At 47.9% G+C, this 17551-nt stretch overlaps 1 protein-coding gene across 1 annotated transcript in view; it reads left to right on the top strand.

Annotated features, from left to right (window-relative positions):
• Positions 1 to 15394: 15394 nt before the first annotated feature.
• Positions 15395 to 17551, top strand: part of LOC128579344 (uncharacterized) — a 34845-nt gene continuing 32688 nt past the window's right edge. Inside the window, exons 1-2 of the mRNA XM_053581489.1 lie at positions 15395 to 15431; positions 15600 to 15881. Of these exons, the coding sequence (XP_053437464.1) occupies positions 15395 to 15431; positions 15600 to 15881 (319 nt within the window). The remainder of the gene's footprint in view (positions 15432 to 15599; positions 15882 to 17551) is intronic.

The raw sequence follows: 17551 nt of genomic DNA, 5'->3' as shown, positions 1-17551 counted from the left end.
CTTTCCCTCACTGGCTTCTCTGTGCAAGTAGAACTTTTGTCTCCAGAGGCTATAAGAGCCCCCCACTCTATGGGTGGGTGAGTAGATTGGGGCATCAGGGCTCTACCAGGGGCCTAGGGAGCAGAGCAGAGGTGCTCCCCACACCTGGACTCCTCCCTCTCTTCCCTCCCTCTTCTCACTGAGGCTCAGGGCAGGTGAGGACTCAAGGCTGCCTGAGGGCCCCTCACAGCCCAGGTATTCTGTCCCAGGCACTGTTCCCTCCTTCTGTGTCTCAGATGGCGGTGACTCCATGGTTGTAGGGTGGGATTAGAGGGTGGGAGGTCCCCTGGAAAGGAGCTAATCTCCTCTCAGTGCCCAGTGAGGAGGGAGAAGGATCAGGAGCCTGAAGGTCCCAGGGCCCATCTCCTTCCACTCCTTGAAAATTGCACTCAATGTCTGCATCACCCTGGAATGTGTGTCTGGGATTGACAAAATTCATTCATTCCTTCATTCACCTATCTTTATGGGATCTGTTTCAGTGAGGGCTTAGAAGAGGGGGTCCAAAGGGAGAGGCTGGGCCAGAGAGCAGGTCCAGGACACTTGGGAAGCAGGGTCCTCTCTGCCCAGAGAGGAAGAAGAGGAGCAGCTTCTGGTGCCCTGGAGGGAGGGACTGCTCTATTCCCACTGGGTTTCCTCCTCTGTTCATGCCCCCAGGGAACCTGGGGACCCAGGACCATCCTGTAAATCATCCAGGGATCAGGCATAGGAGCCCAGGGGGAAGAGACTATGCAGAAACCAGGGATTAAGGTGTGTGGGGCATGAACACTGCCCAGCTGCATCCTTTGTGGGAGGACACAGTGCCCAGAGGGGCAGACATGACACACGGGCAGGTCTGGGTCTGGGCAGCTGGGGATGTTGTGGCCTGTTGCTGAGGCCTGTGCTTTGGTCCCAGGTGGGAGCCCCGCCGGGCCTTTTCTGAGCTCTCTGCCCTGTGGTCACTGGCCCACACAGCAGCTGTGTCCTCACAGGGCCCTGGGGAGCCACAAAACAGCCTCAAGAGGCACACTCCTGAAAGGGGCAGCTTTTCTGACAAAGATCAGAGGCAGGACCCAGAGTGGGGCAGGCTAATTCTGGGGTGGGAGGTATATTTGCACGAAGGATGCCTCTTCCCCCCAGGCTGCTGGAGTACATAAGATTATCTTGGGGGGCCCAGGACCCATTAGGAGACTCAGGATGCTAAGCTGTGTGGGGGTCTCCACCCTGGGAGCCTCTCCTTCTCCCCCTTCTGAATCACTGCACAGGGGGCTGAGGCATGGCATCAGGCTGAGGGTGAAAGGATCAGGGACCCTTGGTGTATCTCTCTCCACAGATCCACCCCTCTTGTCTGTGTCTGTCCTGAAGTTCAGGGTCCTGGACTCAAATCTGAGCTGATTCAGCTGTCTGTAGCACCCAAGTCTGTGGCCTCCATTCCTTTTAACAGCAGCAGCAGCAGCAAAGCAAGGTATCAACTTTCTGTCTGGTACCAGCAGCTCCCAGGTTGTGGTGACTCAGCAACCCTGTTGTCCACAATCCCCTGTGCTGGGGGGCCATACTCTGATGGCCCATCTTGGGCAGTGTCACTGGGGCTCAGTAATGAACCAAACCTTCACCCCAGTTAGCACCAACAAGGCTTAGCAGGGCAGCACTACTGGGAGCTCGTTATATCCAAACCACACACAAGTGTGACTTTGGCAGGGTCCAGCGAGAAGCTGAACTTCAACCTCATTCCCCCCAACACGAAGTATGAAGTGGGACCAGGCAGGAAAGTCAGCCCTACAGAATGCCCACCCTGACCCTGACTGTGGGGACCTTGGCTTCCAGTGAGAAGCAAAGATTTGACTCCTACCTGGTGATGAGAACACTGCACAGCAGGAGGGAGTCAGGGTCACTGTCACTCAGTTGTCCCCTCCCCTCTCTGGTGTCACTGAGATACAACAGAGTCTAGTGGGCAGTTAATCCCACATCTCCTCTTGAAGGGGTCATATCTGTGCAAATCACTGCTCCTGTTTCCCCAGGAAAGTGTCAGCAGCATGTGTGTTTGTCACATGTGCCCAAAATCAACACAGGTAAACACGGAAATAACTCAGATGCTGAGATTATGAGACAGAGTTTTAAAGCAATAACTACAAGATCCCTATGATGAGTAGTTACAAACATTCTTTTATAAATGAAAAAGGGAAAAATATCAGAAAGTAAAAATAAGCTATAAAAGCAACCCAAATGTAAATAAAATCCTGAAGAATACAGTAGATGGAATTTTACATAGAAAGTTCAGGAGAGACCCAAAAGCTGGTAACATGTGAGAATCTGTCATTGCCCAAGTTCCACCTCACACAGGAGCATAAAGTGAAAACAAGAAGGGAGCTGAAAAGCTGTAAATCTCGTTTGACCTGAGGAAGCTTTTTTTTTTGGTTTGTTTTGAGACAGAGTTGCAGTATGTCACCCTCAGTAGAGTGCCATGGTGTCACAGCTCACAGCAACCTCAAATTCTTGGGATTAAGTGATTCTCTTGCCTCAGCCTCCCAAGTAGCTGAGGCTACAGGCGCTCACCACAAGGCCCAGCTATTTTGTTGTTGTTGCTGCAGTGCCATTGTTTTTTGTTTGTTTGTTTGTTTTGGTTTGGTTTGGTTTTTTTAGCTGGCCTGGGCTGGGTTTGGACCCACCAGTGGGTCCTCTCGGTGTATTTGACTGGCACCCTAACCACTGTGCTACATGCACCAAGCCTGACCTGAGGAAAATTGAAGTTGAAAATAGAAAATATATATATTTATTTGTTGAAAGAAAGAAAGGGCTATCTTTAGCTCCTAGAGAAGCCTATTAATGTTCATTTAAGGATGTCACCAAGGGGCACTGGGGATCTTCTCATAGGTAAGCATAGCCTGAGATAAACTCACAGGTTCACCTGGGTCTACACTCACTGCCTGAGTTGGAGGTGACAGCTGGTGCTTCCACCCAGGACCCAAGCTCAGAGCTCACAATCAGGCCAGCCTCCATGACAGAGGAGCTGTCCCCAGGACCAAAAACAGAATTGGCTGGTGGCAGTGGTGGTTGTGGTAAAGGACATAGATTTGCATAACACAGTGCCAAAACACCAACTCCCAGGGAACTGAGGTGGAGATAAAAGAACCATCCAGAATCCAGAAGACACTATATGATGTATGGATTTGGGGGAGTCCACAACATGGTCTGGAGTTCCCTCCTCTTCCTTCTTACCCTCCACACTCTGCCCAAGTTCAAGGAGATTTCAGAGACAGACGTCTGGAGTGGTCCCTCCGTCCTTCATCTTTCCTGACTTGTGTCCATTTTGTTTTAGAGTCCAGTTCTCAGGCTCTGGTGAATCAGGATCCCACACTCACTGTGTCCTACAGAGAGTGACTCCAAAACTAGTGAGGGGACCAGCAGTCCCTGTCCACACAGGGTCACCAGAAGTCTGGACAAGTCCCCGAACTCTGATTCATGATACAAAGAACAAACACTACAGGGCTCCCACCCAGTCACCAAGATCCCTGCTGGGGATGGAGTTGTCCTGTCCCTCTCAGGCCCTGGCCAGAGGACTCAGTACTACTGCTGGCTACACCACAGACGTGTTCAGTGAATGACCCAGATGGGGACCAAGACACAAAAGACAGAAACCTGTTCTTTTTTTATTGTTAAATCATAGCTGTGTACATTAGTGCAATCAAGGGGTAAAATGTGCGGGATTCATATACAATCTGAAATATTCTCATCAAACTGTCCAACGTAGCCTTCATGGCATTTTCTTAGTTAATGTATGTAGCCATTTGTATTCTGCCTTTAGTAAGTTTCACCTGTACCCATTCTAAGATGCACAGTAGATGTGGCCCCACCTGTTACCCTCCCTCCAACAAAACTTCCCCCCTCCCTTCCCTGGCCCTTTCCCCATAGTCTTGTGCTATAGTTGGGTTATAGCCTTCTTGTGAGAGCTATAATTCAGCTTCATAGTAGAGCTGAGTACATTGGATACTTTTTCTTCCATTCCTGAGATACTTTGCTAAGAAGAATATGTTCCAGCTCCATCCATGTAAACATGAAAGAGGTAAAGTCTCCATCTTTCTTTAAGGCTGCATAATATTCCATGGTATACATGCAGCACAATTTGCTAGTCCATTCGTGGGTCGATAGAAAAGGGCACACTTCTACACTGCTGTTGAGAATGCACCCTAATACGTTCCTTCTGGAAGGATGTTTGGAGAATAGAGACCTAAAAATAGACCTGCCATTCAATCCTATAATTCCTTTACTAGGTTTATACCCAGAAGACTAAAAGTCACAATATAACAAAGACATCTGTACCAGAATGTTTATTGCAGCCCAATTCATAATTGCTAAATCATGGCAGAAGCCTGTTCTTAACCGAGACTGAGTGAAGATATGATCGTAAGAAACCTGGGTCACATGACCAGGTATCTGAACTCTCAGGATGGCCTGACTGTCACTGTTCATACAGATAAAGGTGACAGGGTGTCTGAGTTGATTTCTATTGTTTTGGAGTCGAAAAGTTAAGAAAATTCATGAATGACTTTGGAGAACTTGATCTAGAAAAAGCAGAATCCAACCTTTTCAAATCTAAAAGGATAGTATTGGCTGGAGTCATGCTTGGCATTATGAAACTACTATCTGAATTTTTGTATCTCTTGCAATGCTTGGGAAATTCTCCACCATAATGTCTTGGAGTAGAGCATCTGTGCCTTTAGGACCATCCTCTTCTCCTGCAGGAGTCCCTATAATTCAGATATTTGATCTTTTGGAATGATCCCGTAACTCTCTCAGGGAATATTCTGTTCTTGTTCTTCTTTTTTCTGCCTCTTTGAATGCATAGTATTGTTCAAAAGACTTGCCTTCAATTTCCAAGATCATTTCTTCTGCCTGCTCAACTTTCTTACTGAGGGAATCTTACTGTGTTACTGACATTATCTACTATATTTTGAGAGCATCAAATGTCTTTAAGCTCTGTTATAGTATTTAGTATTTTCTTTTTTATGTGAGACAGAGTCTCATTATGTTGCACTTGCTAGAGTGCCATGGCATCACACCACACCTCAGCCTCCCTAGCAGCTGGGACTACAGGTGTCTGCCACAATGCCCGGTTGTTTTTTAGTTGCAGTTGTCATTGTTGTTTAGCAGGCCCAGGCAGGGCTTGAACACACCAGCCTCAGTGTATATGGCTGCTGCCCTACTCTCTGAGCTACAGGCCCCGAGCCAGCTCTGTTACATCTTTTCTCATTATGTCCATATGTGACTTTGTTTCTGAATCCATTAATTTCTTGAAACAAGTTTTGAAATACTTTTTGAATTTGTATTTCCATCTTTTCCTCCACTCTGTTAATCTTATTTGCCATCCATATTTTGATTTCTATTTCTGACATTTCAGCCAATTCTCTATGGTTGGTATTTCTGTTGTATCTCCTTTGTCATCCCTTGGGAAAGTTGATCTACTCTGACTTTTCATGTTGTCAGAGTTCTTCCACCGGTTCCTTCCCATGACTATTTTCTGCTATTTGGCAATTAGAACTGGTGGATCCCCAGGATCTGGAGCCATCCAGGCCTTCACTCATGAGCTGGGGCTTTAGACTGTGGCTTTTCCCCTACAACCTTGAAAGATTCCTTTCAGAGTTTCAGCCAGAGACTCTGAGGACTGGCTTGGTGAGATAACATAAGCCAGCTCTGTCTTGATGTCAAGTTATCTCTACCCAATCCTAATGGAATCTCAGTGAATTTATACAGGACTTAATATTGAAGCTGAACTTCCCTCCACCTGACCAAGAACCTATCCTAGGGAGTTCATACGCATGACAAGTCCCATCCTGGCCTGTTCAGAGGGTGTAAAAGCATGGAGAGCCATCAGCCTCTGCACAGGAACTGAGGACAGAGCTCTGGGTGTCTCCATCACATCCTGGGCTGCTCCTCACCCTCCTTGCTGTCTGCACAGTCCAGGCATGGACACAGGTCAGCACCCCCATGGGGGACAGTGCCCCGAGGACCCCAGCTCCTGTCCTTTCCCCTCCCACAATTCCTCACCTGCCTCCCATCTGCAGTCCTAATGGGAATCTCTGTGTTGTTTTTGTCCCTTAATTTCTCTAGTTATCTGCCAAAAAGACAAGATGGTATTCTGTTTTGTGTGTATAATGAATTTGAAATTTGTCACATGTACAAGTAATAGATCAAAATTATTTTCTCTTAATACCTTCTAAATCAGTTTAAAACACAGCAGTTTATAACACTGATACAATATCAGAATGCATAGATTATATATTTATGAACTCACCACATATCTGCACTTTAACTAAGAATATAACATAAAATCACATTGGTATAAGAGATCATGACCATGTTGAAATTTTCTTTGGCCTGAAATCACCAAAACTATTTCACCAGTAAGTACATGAGGTTGTGTAAGTTTCTGTTGTGTTTATATTTATACATGTAAGTTGTTCTCCTTGAGAAGGTGGGGGGCGGGTGTCAGCAGAGGACACATGTGCCATGCAAGTGCAGCTCAGAGGCAGGTTCCTTCCCCAGGAGCAATGAGGGAATGACCCTCCCCACCCCACCCTGTATGGAATTCCTGAAATGCCCCCTGCCCCCACTGAGAACACCTGAGCAGCAGCAGCAGCAAGGTAATTAAGCACATTTATGTCCCCACCCAGAGTGACCAGAGCACCAGGGAGGGCAGGGAGGGCAGGTGGGGGTGGGGAATCTGTTAATGAGAAGGGGGCTATGGGCTATCTATAGAGGATGAAGCAGGGACTGCCCCAAATCAGAAGTTACAGTGTAGGTGACAGACGGCAGGCATGGAGCCCACAGGGACTTCACTGAGATGAGGTTGACTATGCTGAGCCTGGTCAGACCCCACAGGTTCTCTGTGCCTGTCAGGCAGCCTCACCCCCCAGCCAATCATCCCATGACCTCCTGCAGGGTCCCTGAGGTCTCCCTGAAGGGCAGAGCTCTGTGTAGACCCCATGGTGGCTTCCTCTCTGCCACAGAAGCTCCTCCCTCTCCTTTTCTTCCTGTGTTGATCTTCTGTCCCAGAGACCCAAACACAGAGCTGAGCTGTGTGAGAACAAAGGTGGCCGAGGACCCTATGAAAAGGGAGGGGAACAGAGATCAGTTATGTGCTTCCCCCAGGTTACCCCTTCATGAGGTGGACCCCTCTACCTGGTACGTGTCTCTATTCCCAGGCATGGCCAGTGTGAGGTTAGGAGGAGGGGCTCTGTGCAGCTCCAAGAAAGGGAGGAATTTGGATAGAGAGTGCCCACCCTAAGGCCAAGGTGACAGAGAAGAGGACTTGGTGGGCATAGTTCTGGCTTTGGGCTCAGGAAGCAGAACTTGGGGTGTCCCCACCATGGCCTGGGCTCCAAACCCTCTCACACTCCTCCCTCACTCCACAGGTAGCTGCTTTCAGGGGATTCAGGGAGGGCTCCTGGATGTCACCTGCGATAATGACTTCTTTCTCCTCCCTGGGAATAAGCTCCAGTCTGTTCTCACTGACCTCTGTGCCCCTCCCCCTTTGCAGGGTCCTCGGCCACCTGTATCCTGATTCAGCCCAGCTCTCTGTTAGGGTTTCTGGGACAGAAGTTCACCATCTTCTGCACCCTCAGTAGTGATAACATTGGGGGCTTATTAGTGTTTTGAAGGCTCAGTGGTATTCTAAGCCATATCAGTTCAGAGACTGTGTTACCTAATGCTGTGGAAGAAACAACCACAGTCTGCAACACAATGTTTACCTTTCATTAGGAATGCATTGAATTGTTCATATTATTGTAAGAGGAATGCTGAAATATTACATATACAAAGTAATGTTACTCAGCCATGAAAAGGGGTGAGGTCTTGACCCGTGCCCCTGGTGCGCAGCTCTTCATAAATTATGTTCGTCGAAAGGAACCAGACAAAACAGCCAGATACCCCTGACTGCACTGAAGAAAAGTATCTGCTATGAGTACGCTCAGCGGGCTAGAAAGGATGAGGACTGGTCACAAAACTTCTGTTATAATTGAGGGGGAGAGGAAAAGCATTGAGAATGGGAAACAAAGAAAACTATACCCTGAATAAAATACACTGAAGACACCTCCCTGAACAAAGGCCATGGTTTTTCCACTCAGTGGTGGAATAAATAAATCCACTGGGTGCAGATGAGATCTATAAAACTTACTTTTTTGTAAAATTCAGTGTAAATGATATCAATGAGCTTGCTGTCTGCTTATCACGTGGCTCCTGCAGTCTCTAATCACAGCCCCGCTGGTATCCCCAGCTCCACCCTGAGCACCTACACCTGGGGAGTTGAACAGCACAACCACAGATACACCTGTGCAGTCTCAGGGGACCCAGCAGGTCTCTGCCCTGGTGATGTCAAGAAACATGGGGCCAACAGGGGGCGCTATAGGGCTATCACAGGGTGAGGGTGTCAGGCCCTGCCAGCTGGGAGCCCTCAGGAGGTTGGCAGGGAGCTGAGCATCAGGGAGTCTCCTGAGCAGTGAAGTGAAGTGATTGTAGCTTTCAGGATCTCCTGGGACCCCTGGGCCATCTAGGGGCACAATCTCTCACCCCACACGTCATTTGAAATCTCATCCTCCTCTTCCTTCTCAAGGCAACAGAGACAAAGCCTGGGACTGGGAGCATTGGAGGGAGTCAGGGTGCAGGGGCAGTTTGAATGTAAGAAATTCTCCCCCAGTGGGACTTGCAGAGGCTGAAGGAGAACTGGGGGAACCCACGGTCCCTGCAGGAGTCTAGGGATGCAGAGCTGAGCTGTCTTCTGGGGGAGTGAACTCAGGGCCACCTGACTCCTAGACGTCAACTCCTCTGGGGAAAATGATGAGGTCCTCAGGCCTGGGGTGCCCTCTGCAGCCTTTGCCACTACCCTCCTGGGTCCAGCTCCTCCTGCTCCAATCACTTGTGTTCTGTACTGGGACTTCAAGTACATTTGTAGTGTCTGGTGCATGCTAGGCCCTCCCTAAATATGTTTTATTTATTTATGTATTTATTTAGACAGAATTTCACTTTATCACCCTTGGTAGAGTGCTATGGCATCACAGCTCACAGCAATCTCCAACTCCTGGGCTTAAGTGATTCTCTTGCCTCAGACTCCTGAGTAGCTGGGACTACAGGCGCTCTCCAGAATGCCTGGCATTTTTTTTTTGTTGTTGTTGTTGTTGTTGTTGCAGCTTGGTCAGAGTTGGGTTCAAACCCACCACCCTCAGTTTATGGGGCCGGGGCCCTACCCACTGAGCCACAGGCACCCCCCACCTAACCATATATTTTTTAAGTGAATGAATGAAGGACTCCTCCCAAGTCTCCCATCAGGTGATTACTTCCTGCACTCCAATATTCCTCTAGAAGACGAAAATGAATCCCTGTGTCCCGGATCATCTGAGCTGTGCTGACCTGTTTCCACACCATCAACCAGGGTCACATGTGACACGTGCACAATGAGCCCCCAGACCTGCTCTTCGGCAGCCTCCCTTGTGTCAGCTGCAGGATGTCGGCCTCTCTGCAGAGACTCCACCCACGGCACCCTCTACTGTCTCCTCCTTCTACACTTCCTGGGGTCCAGTCTTCTGTGTCCCACCCCAGGTTCACATGCTATTCCAACACTGTCTTATTTCCTCCACTGTGTCTTTCTCCAGCTGCCCACAAATGTCCACACCCTGGTCCTTGTGTCTCAAGTTCTATCCCAGAACTTCCCCAGACCCGAGTCTCCCATAGGAGATCCGGGGACAGGCGAGCCAGGAGCAAGCATCTCCAGTGAGTAGAAGCGTTTGCCGAGGGCCCCGCACATCATCCCGCTGGACTCCCAGCCCCTCACACACCTCACACCGGAGACCCCATGTCTGCGTCCACCGTCTCCTCTCCCTGTCCCGTGCCCACCTCATACCAGAGCCCCCACGTATGTATCCACCGTCTCCTCTCCCAGCCCCACACTCACCTCACATTAGAGCCCCCACGTCCGTGTCCTACCATATCCTCTCCTAGCCCCACGCCCACCTTACACCAGAGTCCCTGTGTCCATGTCCACGGTCTCCTCTCCCAGCCTCGCACCCCCGGAGCCCCCGCGCCCATGTCCACTCTCTCCTCTCTCAGTACCACACCTATCTCACACCGGAGCCCCCACTCATGTCCACCGTCTCCTCTCCCAGCCTGGCTCTGGAAGGGGCTGAGCCCCCTGCATGTCTGTTTTCCTGTCTCTGAGCATTGGTCCCCACAGGAAGCTCCCCTCACAATCCGAATCCTGAGGAGGTGGCCTCTCCTCTGAGCCGCCTGCACGGAGACACAGACCCTGTGCTCTGCGCTGACATCCTTTCCTCAGCTCCAGAACAGATCACAGGCTCTCCTGGGACAGGCGTCCCTTCAGGCTGCCCCTACCTGCCAAACACTCCACAGAGGGTGGCCCTACCTCAGGAAGGGCTGCACGGGGATCACAGCTCTGCTGTTCCCAGTCGGGATCTATCTCACATGTTTGAACCACAAGAGTGACCAAGATGACATAAAGGTCGGGCTGTGGCCACTGCCAAGGAAGAGTTTGCCCAGTTGCCAAAGCAGCGGTGGGAGAAGTTTCTACAGGATAGATACTCAGAGCTGGGGAGCCCTCAACTGGCCAAGACTCCACGGTTGGCCCATCCCTCCCTCTCTGGACTCTGCAGACTTGTCCCCTCTGGGGCTGCTAGGGTCCCTGGCACAAGGGCCTGTGTGGGGTCCCAGCAGGTGCTTCCTATGGAACAGGAGTAAGAAACTTCTGCTGAAAATTCCTGAATATTGGGCGGAACCTGTGGCTCAAAGGAGTAGGGTGCCGGCCCTGTATACTGGAGGTGGCAGGTTCAGGCCCAGCCCCATCCAAAAATTGCAAAAAACAAAAATAATAATAATAAATAAATAATAAAAGAAAATTCCAGAATATTTTTGAGAATTTGTGGCACAATCAGATGGTCTCTTGTCCCCACAAACAGCTCTTCCCTCTCTCCCTCCCAGAACAGAAGTATCGATAATCCTGCTTTTCATAGTTCAAATTCTTTAATTGATTAGTAAATTTTTGCCATTATCTCCTTTCCCATTTTTATTTCAGGATTCTTTACTTTATGACATAGTGACAATGAAAGGAAACATACTCCCAATCACTTAGTGCATTTTTTGTGGGAGAAATAGAAATAAAAATAAATGTATTTTAACTCTTTTATTCTTAAATAAAGACCTGGAGTCTTTTCCAGGTTTCTACATTAGGTACTTATTTTACAGGTGGTTCAAGAAGGAGAATTTCCACCTGTGGAACACCACAGGCTAAGGGTTCTGCATGGTTATAAATGCCACTTTCTATTCATATCTGAAGAATTATTTATACAGAAAACTCAGTTCTGTCTTTTCCTTTGACTATGAGATGCCTGGTTTCAATTCCCAAACATACATAGGAAGTGCCCTTGTGAGTGAGGAAACCCTTCTATTTCCAGCACTTGGATATTTCATATACAGTTTTTGAACTTTAATCTGTGTTTGCATATTGTGAAAGAAACCCACAATACCATTTATCAATTGTTTATGTTTGTTGTAGGGGTGGAGGTATTTTATGGCAGCTCAATTCTCCATCTTGATTACAGATGTCTTGCTGTTAAAATACATGAAAAATAGACAAGATTTCTAATGCCACCTCAAGTTTTTAGCAGATGATAACTTAGGAATGAGACAGATTTGTTGCACGTGAATAGATGACACTTGCATTTATATTTTTACCTTATACTTGTATTAGTGTATTTATGTTGCTGCTGGTTGCAAAGACAGGCAAGGCAGTGCGAACTCACTGTGCCCTTCAGTCTGCTGGATCCGACACTTTTCTACTTTGCTAATCTCGTTCATGCCATTCTCTGCTTTGCATCTTGGGTTGTTTGCTTTTCATCCTAGATTATCTTTCCAATCAGTAATTTTAAGCATCTTTACTCTTTTATCCCTAACAAATATTTTCATCATTAGTTTCTAAATTATCTCCAACATTTCTAATGCTCTGTTAATCCGCTGTGGAAACTGGAGAGAGACACACGGGGTCACTGACTGGGATGAAAAGAGGATGAAGGAAGGCTTTTCACATCCTTACATTTCCCTGGAAGTCTCTGAAAAATGTTGTTTTTACTGGTAGATTAAAATGTTCAGCCAACTATGTTCATGCCTTTCTTCATAACTGGTTTTGATGTTTCACAGTTATATTTGCATAGGGAATTATCTGTTAAAATCCTGCAAAGGGCTTTCTCTGGGAAAGAAAGACACATTCAGATGGTTTAATAAAAAACTGACTCACAGCCTGTGGGAACCACAGCCGGTAGGAGTCACATGTGTGCTCTCCGTTCACCCCTAAGGCCATTTCTGAGAAGAAAGTATGAGTAGAGAAGAGGGGAAAATAAATGTGAAGGGAAGAACAAGAGATAGTGACTGACGCTTATTGGACGGCCAAAGTGACAAATGGGCCTTGTTTCTTTGGTTAATAAAAATACATAACCAGGACATAGGACTGCTGTCTGGTCCCTCCCTGGTTCTGTTACCTCATGAAAACCCCCTCTGTTTCTGACGTGGAGGGCAGAATTACACGTTGCATATCATGCTGAGTTTTTCTTTTAAACCACATTATAGTGCTTTCCTTATTCCTGATTATTATAAAAAGAAAATGATTATGTGTATATCCTCTAGGAGAAAATGGTAATGGAATTACATACAGTTAATAATGCAATATTACAAGACAGCATATAGTTATAAACAGCTTTTCTTCATTGACTCTAAGCTGCTGCCCCATGTAGGGTGCACCATAATTTTATCTGTGCTGGATACATGTAGAAGCCCTCGTCTCACAGCTTCAGACCCTCTGTGTCCGGTTGGTGGGTGGACACTGAGCCGGTATTTCTCCTTTGCCAGCTTTCTCTGTCTTGGGAGCTCTGAGCAGAAATTGCTGCAGGGAGACAGAAAGGCTGAGGAGAAAGAAAGAACTTACTCCCTCCTGTTTTTTCTGTTCCTCTCAGTGTCACCAAATCCCTTGTTGCATCAACATGTTGAGACTATTTATTCCCAGTCCTTGGTTTGCCTTCTTATTTTCAAAACAGCGTATGTTTTATTTCAATGCTTATTTTCATGTTGACAAAGTCTAATTTATCCATCCCTCCTCTGTCTTTACTGCTTTGTCTCCTGCCCAAGCAATGTCGGCCTATTCCGAGTCAGGATGACAGTCTTCCGTTTCCTTTAGAAAGCTTTATGGCTCCGAGTCTACATCTGGCAGTCTTACATCTCAAAAGAATTCTTGCATAGAAAAGTAGAAGTTGAGGCTTTTATTTCTTCAAATTGTAAGTATCTTGTTCCAGAACCATTTGTTATAAAACATTGTCCTTTCCCGCTGAATTGACTTATCATTTTTGTTAAAAGTCCCTTGACGGATCCATGTGGGACATTTCTGTATTTTTGGAATCTTAATTCTCTTCCAATTTATCTGCCTCTCCTTGTGCAAGGACCACTCTTAGAAAGGAAAGGTTTAAAGCCTTAACATTCATTCTTTTTCTTCCTGTTCTCCTTCTCCTGTTCCTTCCTGTTCTCTTTCTCCATCTCCTCGTCATTCCCTTTCTTGTTCTCTTTCTTCTCCTCTCCTTTTCCTTCAAAACTGATTTGTGTACTTGAGACCTGTGCTGTCCAGCTGGGTAGCCATCTGCACAGTGTGGCTACGAGCACTTGAAATACAACAAATCAAGATGCGGTGTAAGTATAAAGAAAAGCATAAAATATTTCATTAATAATTTTATAATATGGAACACCTGTTAATTCAAATGATAATATTTTAAATATTGGGTTACATACAATGTATTATTAAAATTAATTTCATGGTTTAGTTTTATAACGTGGCTTCCAGAAAATTTAAATTTTTATGTCACTCACAGTATATTTCTATTGGATAATGCTGTTTGTTGATCCTTTTGGATATTTCCATACAAACTTCAGATTTACTTGTCTGTATTTGTTTCAGAATATTTTGCTAAAATTTGATAGGCCTTGCCGTGTGTCCATATGGTCTGGCAATTATATTCGTAAACTTGCCACCATGTGCTTACATTGACAGCACTGTAAAAACAACTTGGTAAAGTTTCCTAACTTGGATATGTCAGTGTTGTATGGCTGTGTTCTCACCGACATTTGGCAGTGTCTAGCTGAGTAGTGTTTATTATGGTTGCATGTTTTTGTGTGCTCTCATGATAATGTTGTGACTCGAATTACAGCAACAAACATTCATAAATTTCTCAGTGCACTTGGAACAAGAGTGGAGGTAAAATCAGGGACATGTCATTCCAAATTTATGGGGATAATGCCATAAAGAAAATGGCAGTGTACAAATGGATTAAACTTTCTTTTTTTTTTTAACAACACTGACAAATGAACTGTGTCTTTGATGCAAAGGACCATTTTGTTATGAAGCTATTTTGTTTCTCTAGTTTATGAAAAAACACTGAAAGTAGAGTAAAAAGTAATTGCGAAAGTAATTACAGACGAAGGAAACAAATAGAGGCAACACCATTACACGTTTCACCAGGAACCTTTCTCCCCTTGAAAGCAAGAGTGAAACATTTGTGTACACAGAAAACGCTGAACATTTCACGTCAGAACACAGAACAAATAAACCTGGCAGAACAAAGTTTGGAGGGGGCGGAGAATGGAGCAAGTTTGGTGGAATGTCGCAAAAGGGAAGAGGAAACCGTTGCTTTCTGTTGGCAGCTGAAAATTCAAGCCCCAGCTCTGGGGGCAAAGGCCAGCAGCTCTACATGCAAACGCGCACACATTTTTGTGCTTCAACCAGCATGTTCAGCCCGCACGTCAGGCAGCGCGCGTAGGGACTAGGCAGTCTCCATCTGCCGCCGCCCCTTTGTCTCCCCGCCCGCCTGGCTGCGAGGTGGCCACGCCAAGTCACCCGCCGGAGCGCGCAGAGGGGCAGCGCGCCGCGCATCTGCAAGGCCCCCGCGGGAAGTGCAGCGCGCGAGGACGCGGGCCCTCCCCTCGGCCACCGGGGACAACAGCTCCAGCGAGGCCGTCCGCTCCCAACTTGCAGCCGGGACCCTGCGAGCTGGCGGGCCTGCGCCAGCTCTTATTTCCTCCCTCGCCTCAGCCAGCGAGTACGACCTTGTGTTTGTTTTGATTTTGGGATGGGAAGAGTGACTAGGGCTAGAAACAGCTGCGATGGACTGTCCCGCTTATTTTGGCAGAAATTCAGGGTCCCCTGTTGCTAACGTTCACTAGCGCGAAACAGCTCTTGCTTTCCCTAAGAATCGAGCAAAGAGGTGTGCTCCTCTCGTGACCCCTCTGATCCGCAAGGGGGGAGATATGACAGTCTTTTGGTCGGGCCTTTGGGGTAGAGGGGCCGATGCCGCAGTACGCCAGGCCAGGACTCGCTCCTCTGGGTGAGTGGGAGACGTGGGACTGCCCGCGGGCTCGGGTCGCCCGGGTCGCCCCTCTGGGCGGGCCAATTCACCCTGGCAGAGCTTGAAGACGAACAAGAGGTCGTGGTGCGCGGCTGGCGGGCGAGGGGGAGGCGGAGGGCGGCCATCTACCTGGGCGACTTGTGGCAGCCGTTGCCTGCAACTCGAGACCCCTCCCCACTCGGCCGCCCACCTGCCTTCTACCTGCTGGCTCCTGTGAGGATGTTCTCCCCACGGCCAGCCGGAGAGTGGCAGAGTCTCCCCGCCAGGCGTGCTTGCTGCGCGTCTCCTCCAGTGGCGGCAGCTACTCGCCAGTCCTGCGCCACGCAGGAGACAACAGTGGCGACGGGAAAGGTTGTGTACCCGCGGCGCCGCGTTGTGCGCTCGACGACACGCCCGGGCTTGGACGCCCCGCGCCCGCTCCTGGAGCAGGTAAAAGAAGCGGGTGGGAGGCAGGGGGCCAGGCTGAAGGCCCTGGAGGGAAGGAGTCCCAGGGCGCCAAGCCGAAGCGGGGGCGGGGGGACCTGAAACAGAGGCAGGTGGTGCTGTGTCCAAAAGCTGAAGCCCCGAATGTGGGGGCCTGCGCGGGCCCAGACGGAAGGGAAATGAAGCGTTTGCCAGAGGCAGGCCCTGGCACTCAGTCCAAGGCCGGCAAAGGAGGTGGGGGGGCCGTGGCGGGGCTGCTTCCCAGGCCTCTCAGGGCCCTGACACACCCCTTCTATTACCCAGCGGCTTCCTGCTCAGTCTATTCTCAACCAGGACTTGACCTTGTGCCTCTCCTGGCGCCTTCCGTGTTTCCCTGGCGGAGCCTTCTGGGAAGTTCAGGCCACCTTCCCTGGCATGTACTCTTAGCAGAGTTATTTATTTACTCCTCGAAATCCATACACTCGGCCACTCACTCCACATGCTCAGATTTTGGGTACTGCGGGGAGACATTCTCCTCCCTTGGTATTTGTGTGTGTCTGGAACTTCTTTACTTATGTATAACTTTTTTGTTTTTTTTTTTTGTAGAGACAGAGTCTCACTTTATGGCCCTTGGTAGAGTGCCGTGGCCTCACACCGCTCACAGCAACCTCCAACTCCTGGGCTTAAGCGATTCTCTTGCCTTAGCCTCCCAAGTAGCTGGGACTACAGGCACCCACCACAACGCCTGGCTATTTTTTGGTTGCAGTTTGGCCCAGGCCAAGTTTGAACCCGCCACCCTCGGTATATGGGGCTGGCGCCTTACCGACTGAGCCATAGGCGCCGCCCCATACTTATGCATAACTTTGATCCTCACCGGGACCCCCTCAGAACTGTCAGTTCGGAAATTCCTCTTCTACAGAATGAGTAATCTTACCAGGAGCACAGTTTACCCCACATACTCTTTTGCTTAAAATAGTTTTTTTTTTCCCTTAGAAAGAGAGCTAGAGTAATACAAAAAGAAATGTAGATTCCAGATTTCTGTCAGTGTTGGCTTTAAGGAATCTTCCTTCTGACTACAGTTTTCTAGAACTGGGATCTGATATTTGTGGCTCGGACAGGTTTGTACACATTTCTCGCCTTGTAGTGGTTGTAATGTCTCCATGGCACAGTGCTCGGATTAAACATTTTTCAGAAGGAAGAAAAAGTGTCTCTGATGAAGAGAGTGTAGGGTGGCCAGTAACAAGCAGAACTAATGATGAAAAGACTGCAAAAATCCGTTGCATTGTACATCAAAATTGGTAGCTGACTGTGAGAAGCACAGCAGACCAAGTAAAGACCAATAGAGAAACAGTTAGGAAAATCTTTTTTTTTTTTTATTATTGTTTGGTATTCATTGAGGATATAAACGTACACTGATTGCATTTGTTAGGTAAAGTTTCTCTTATAATTTTAGCCCACCCCCAAGAGGTATGCCATACACCATGACCCCACAGTCTTCCCTCGTACCCTCTCCTTGCTCCCTCATTCCCCTATTCCTCCCCTTGTATTACCTCATCTGTGCCTTCACTTTAGAATTGAGTACATTGGATTCTTGCTTCTCCATTCTTGTGATGCTTTACTAAGAATGTATTCCACCTCCATCCACGTTAATACAAAAGATGTAAAGTTTCCATCTTTTTAATGGCTGAATAATATTC

Source organism: Nycticebus coucang, unplaced genomic scaffold (genome assembly GCF_027406575.1).
Source record: "Nycticebus coucang isolate mNycCou1 unplaced genomic scaffold, mNycCou1.pri scaffold_46, whole genome shotgun sequence".
Classification (NCBI taxonomy): domain Eukaryota; kingdom Metazoa; phylum Chordata; class Mammalia; order Primates; family Lorisidae; genus Nycticebus; species Nycticebus coucang.
The sequence above is the reverse complement of the archived record's forward strand: the minus strand, read 5'-3'. Positions and strand labels throughout refer to the sequence as shown.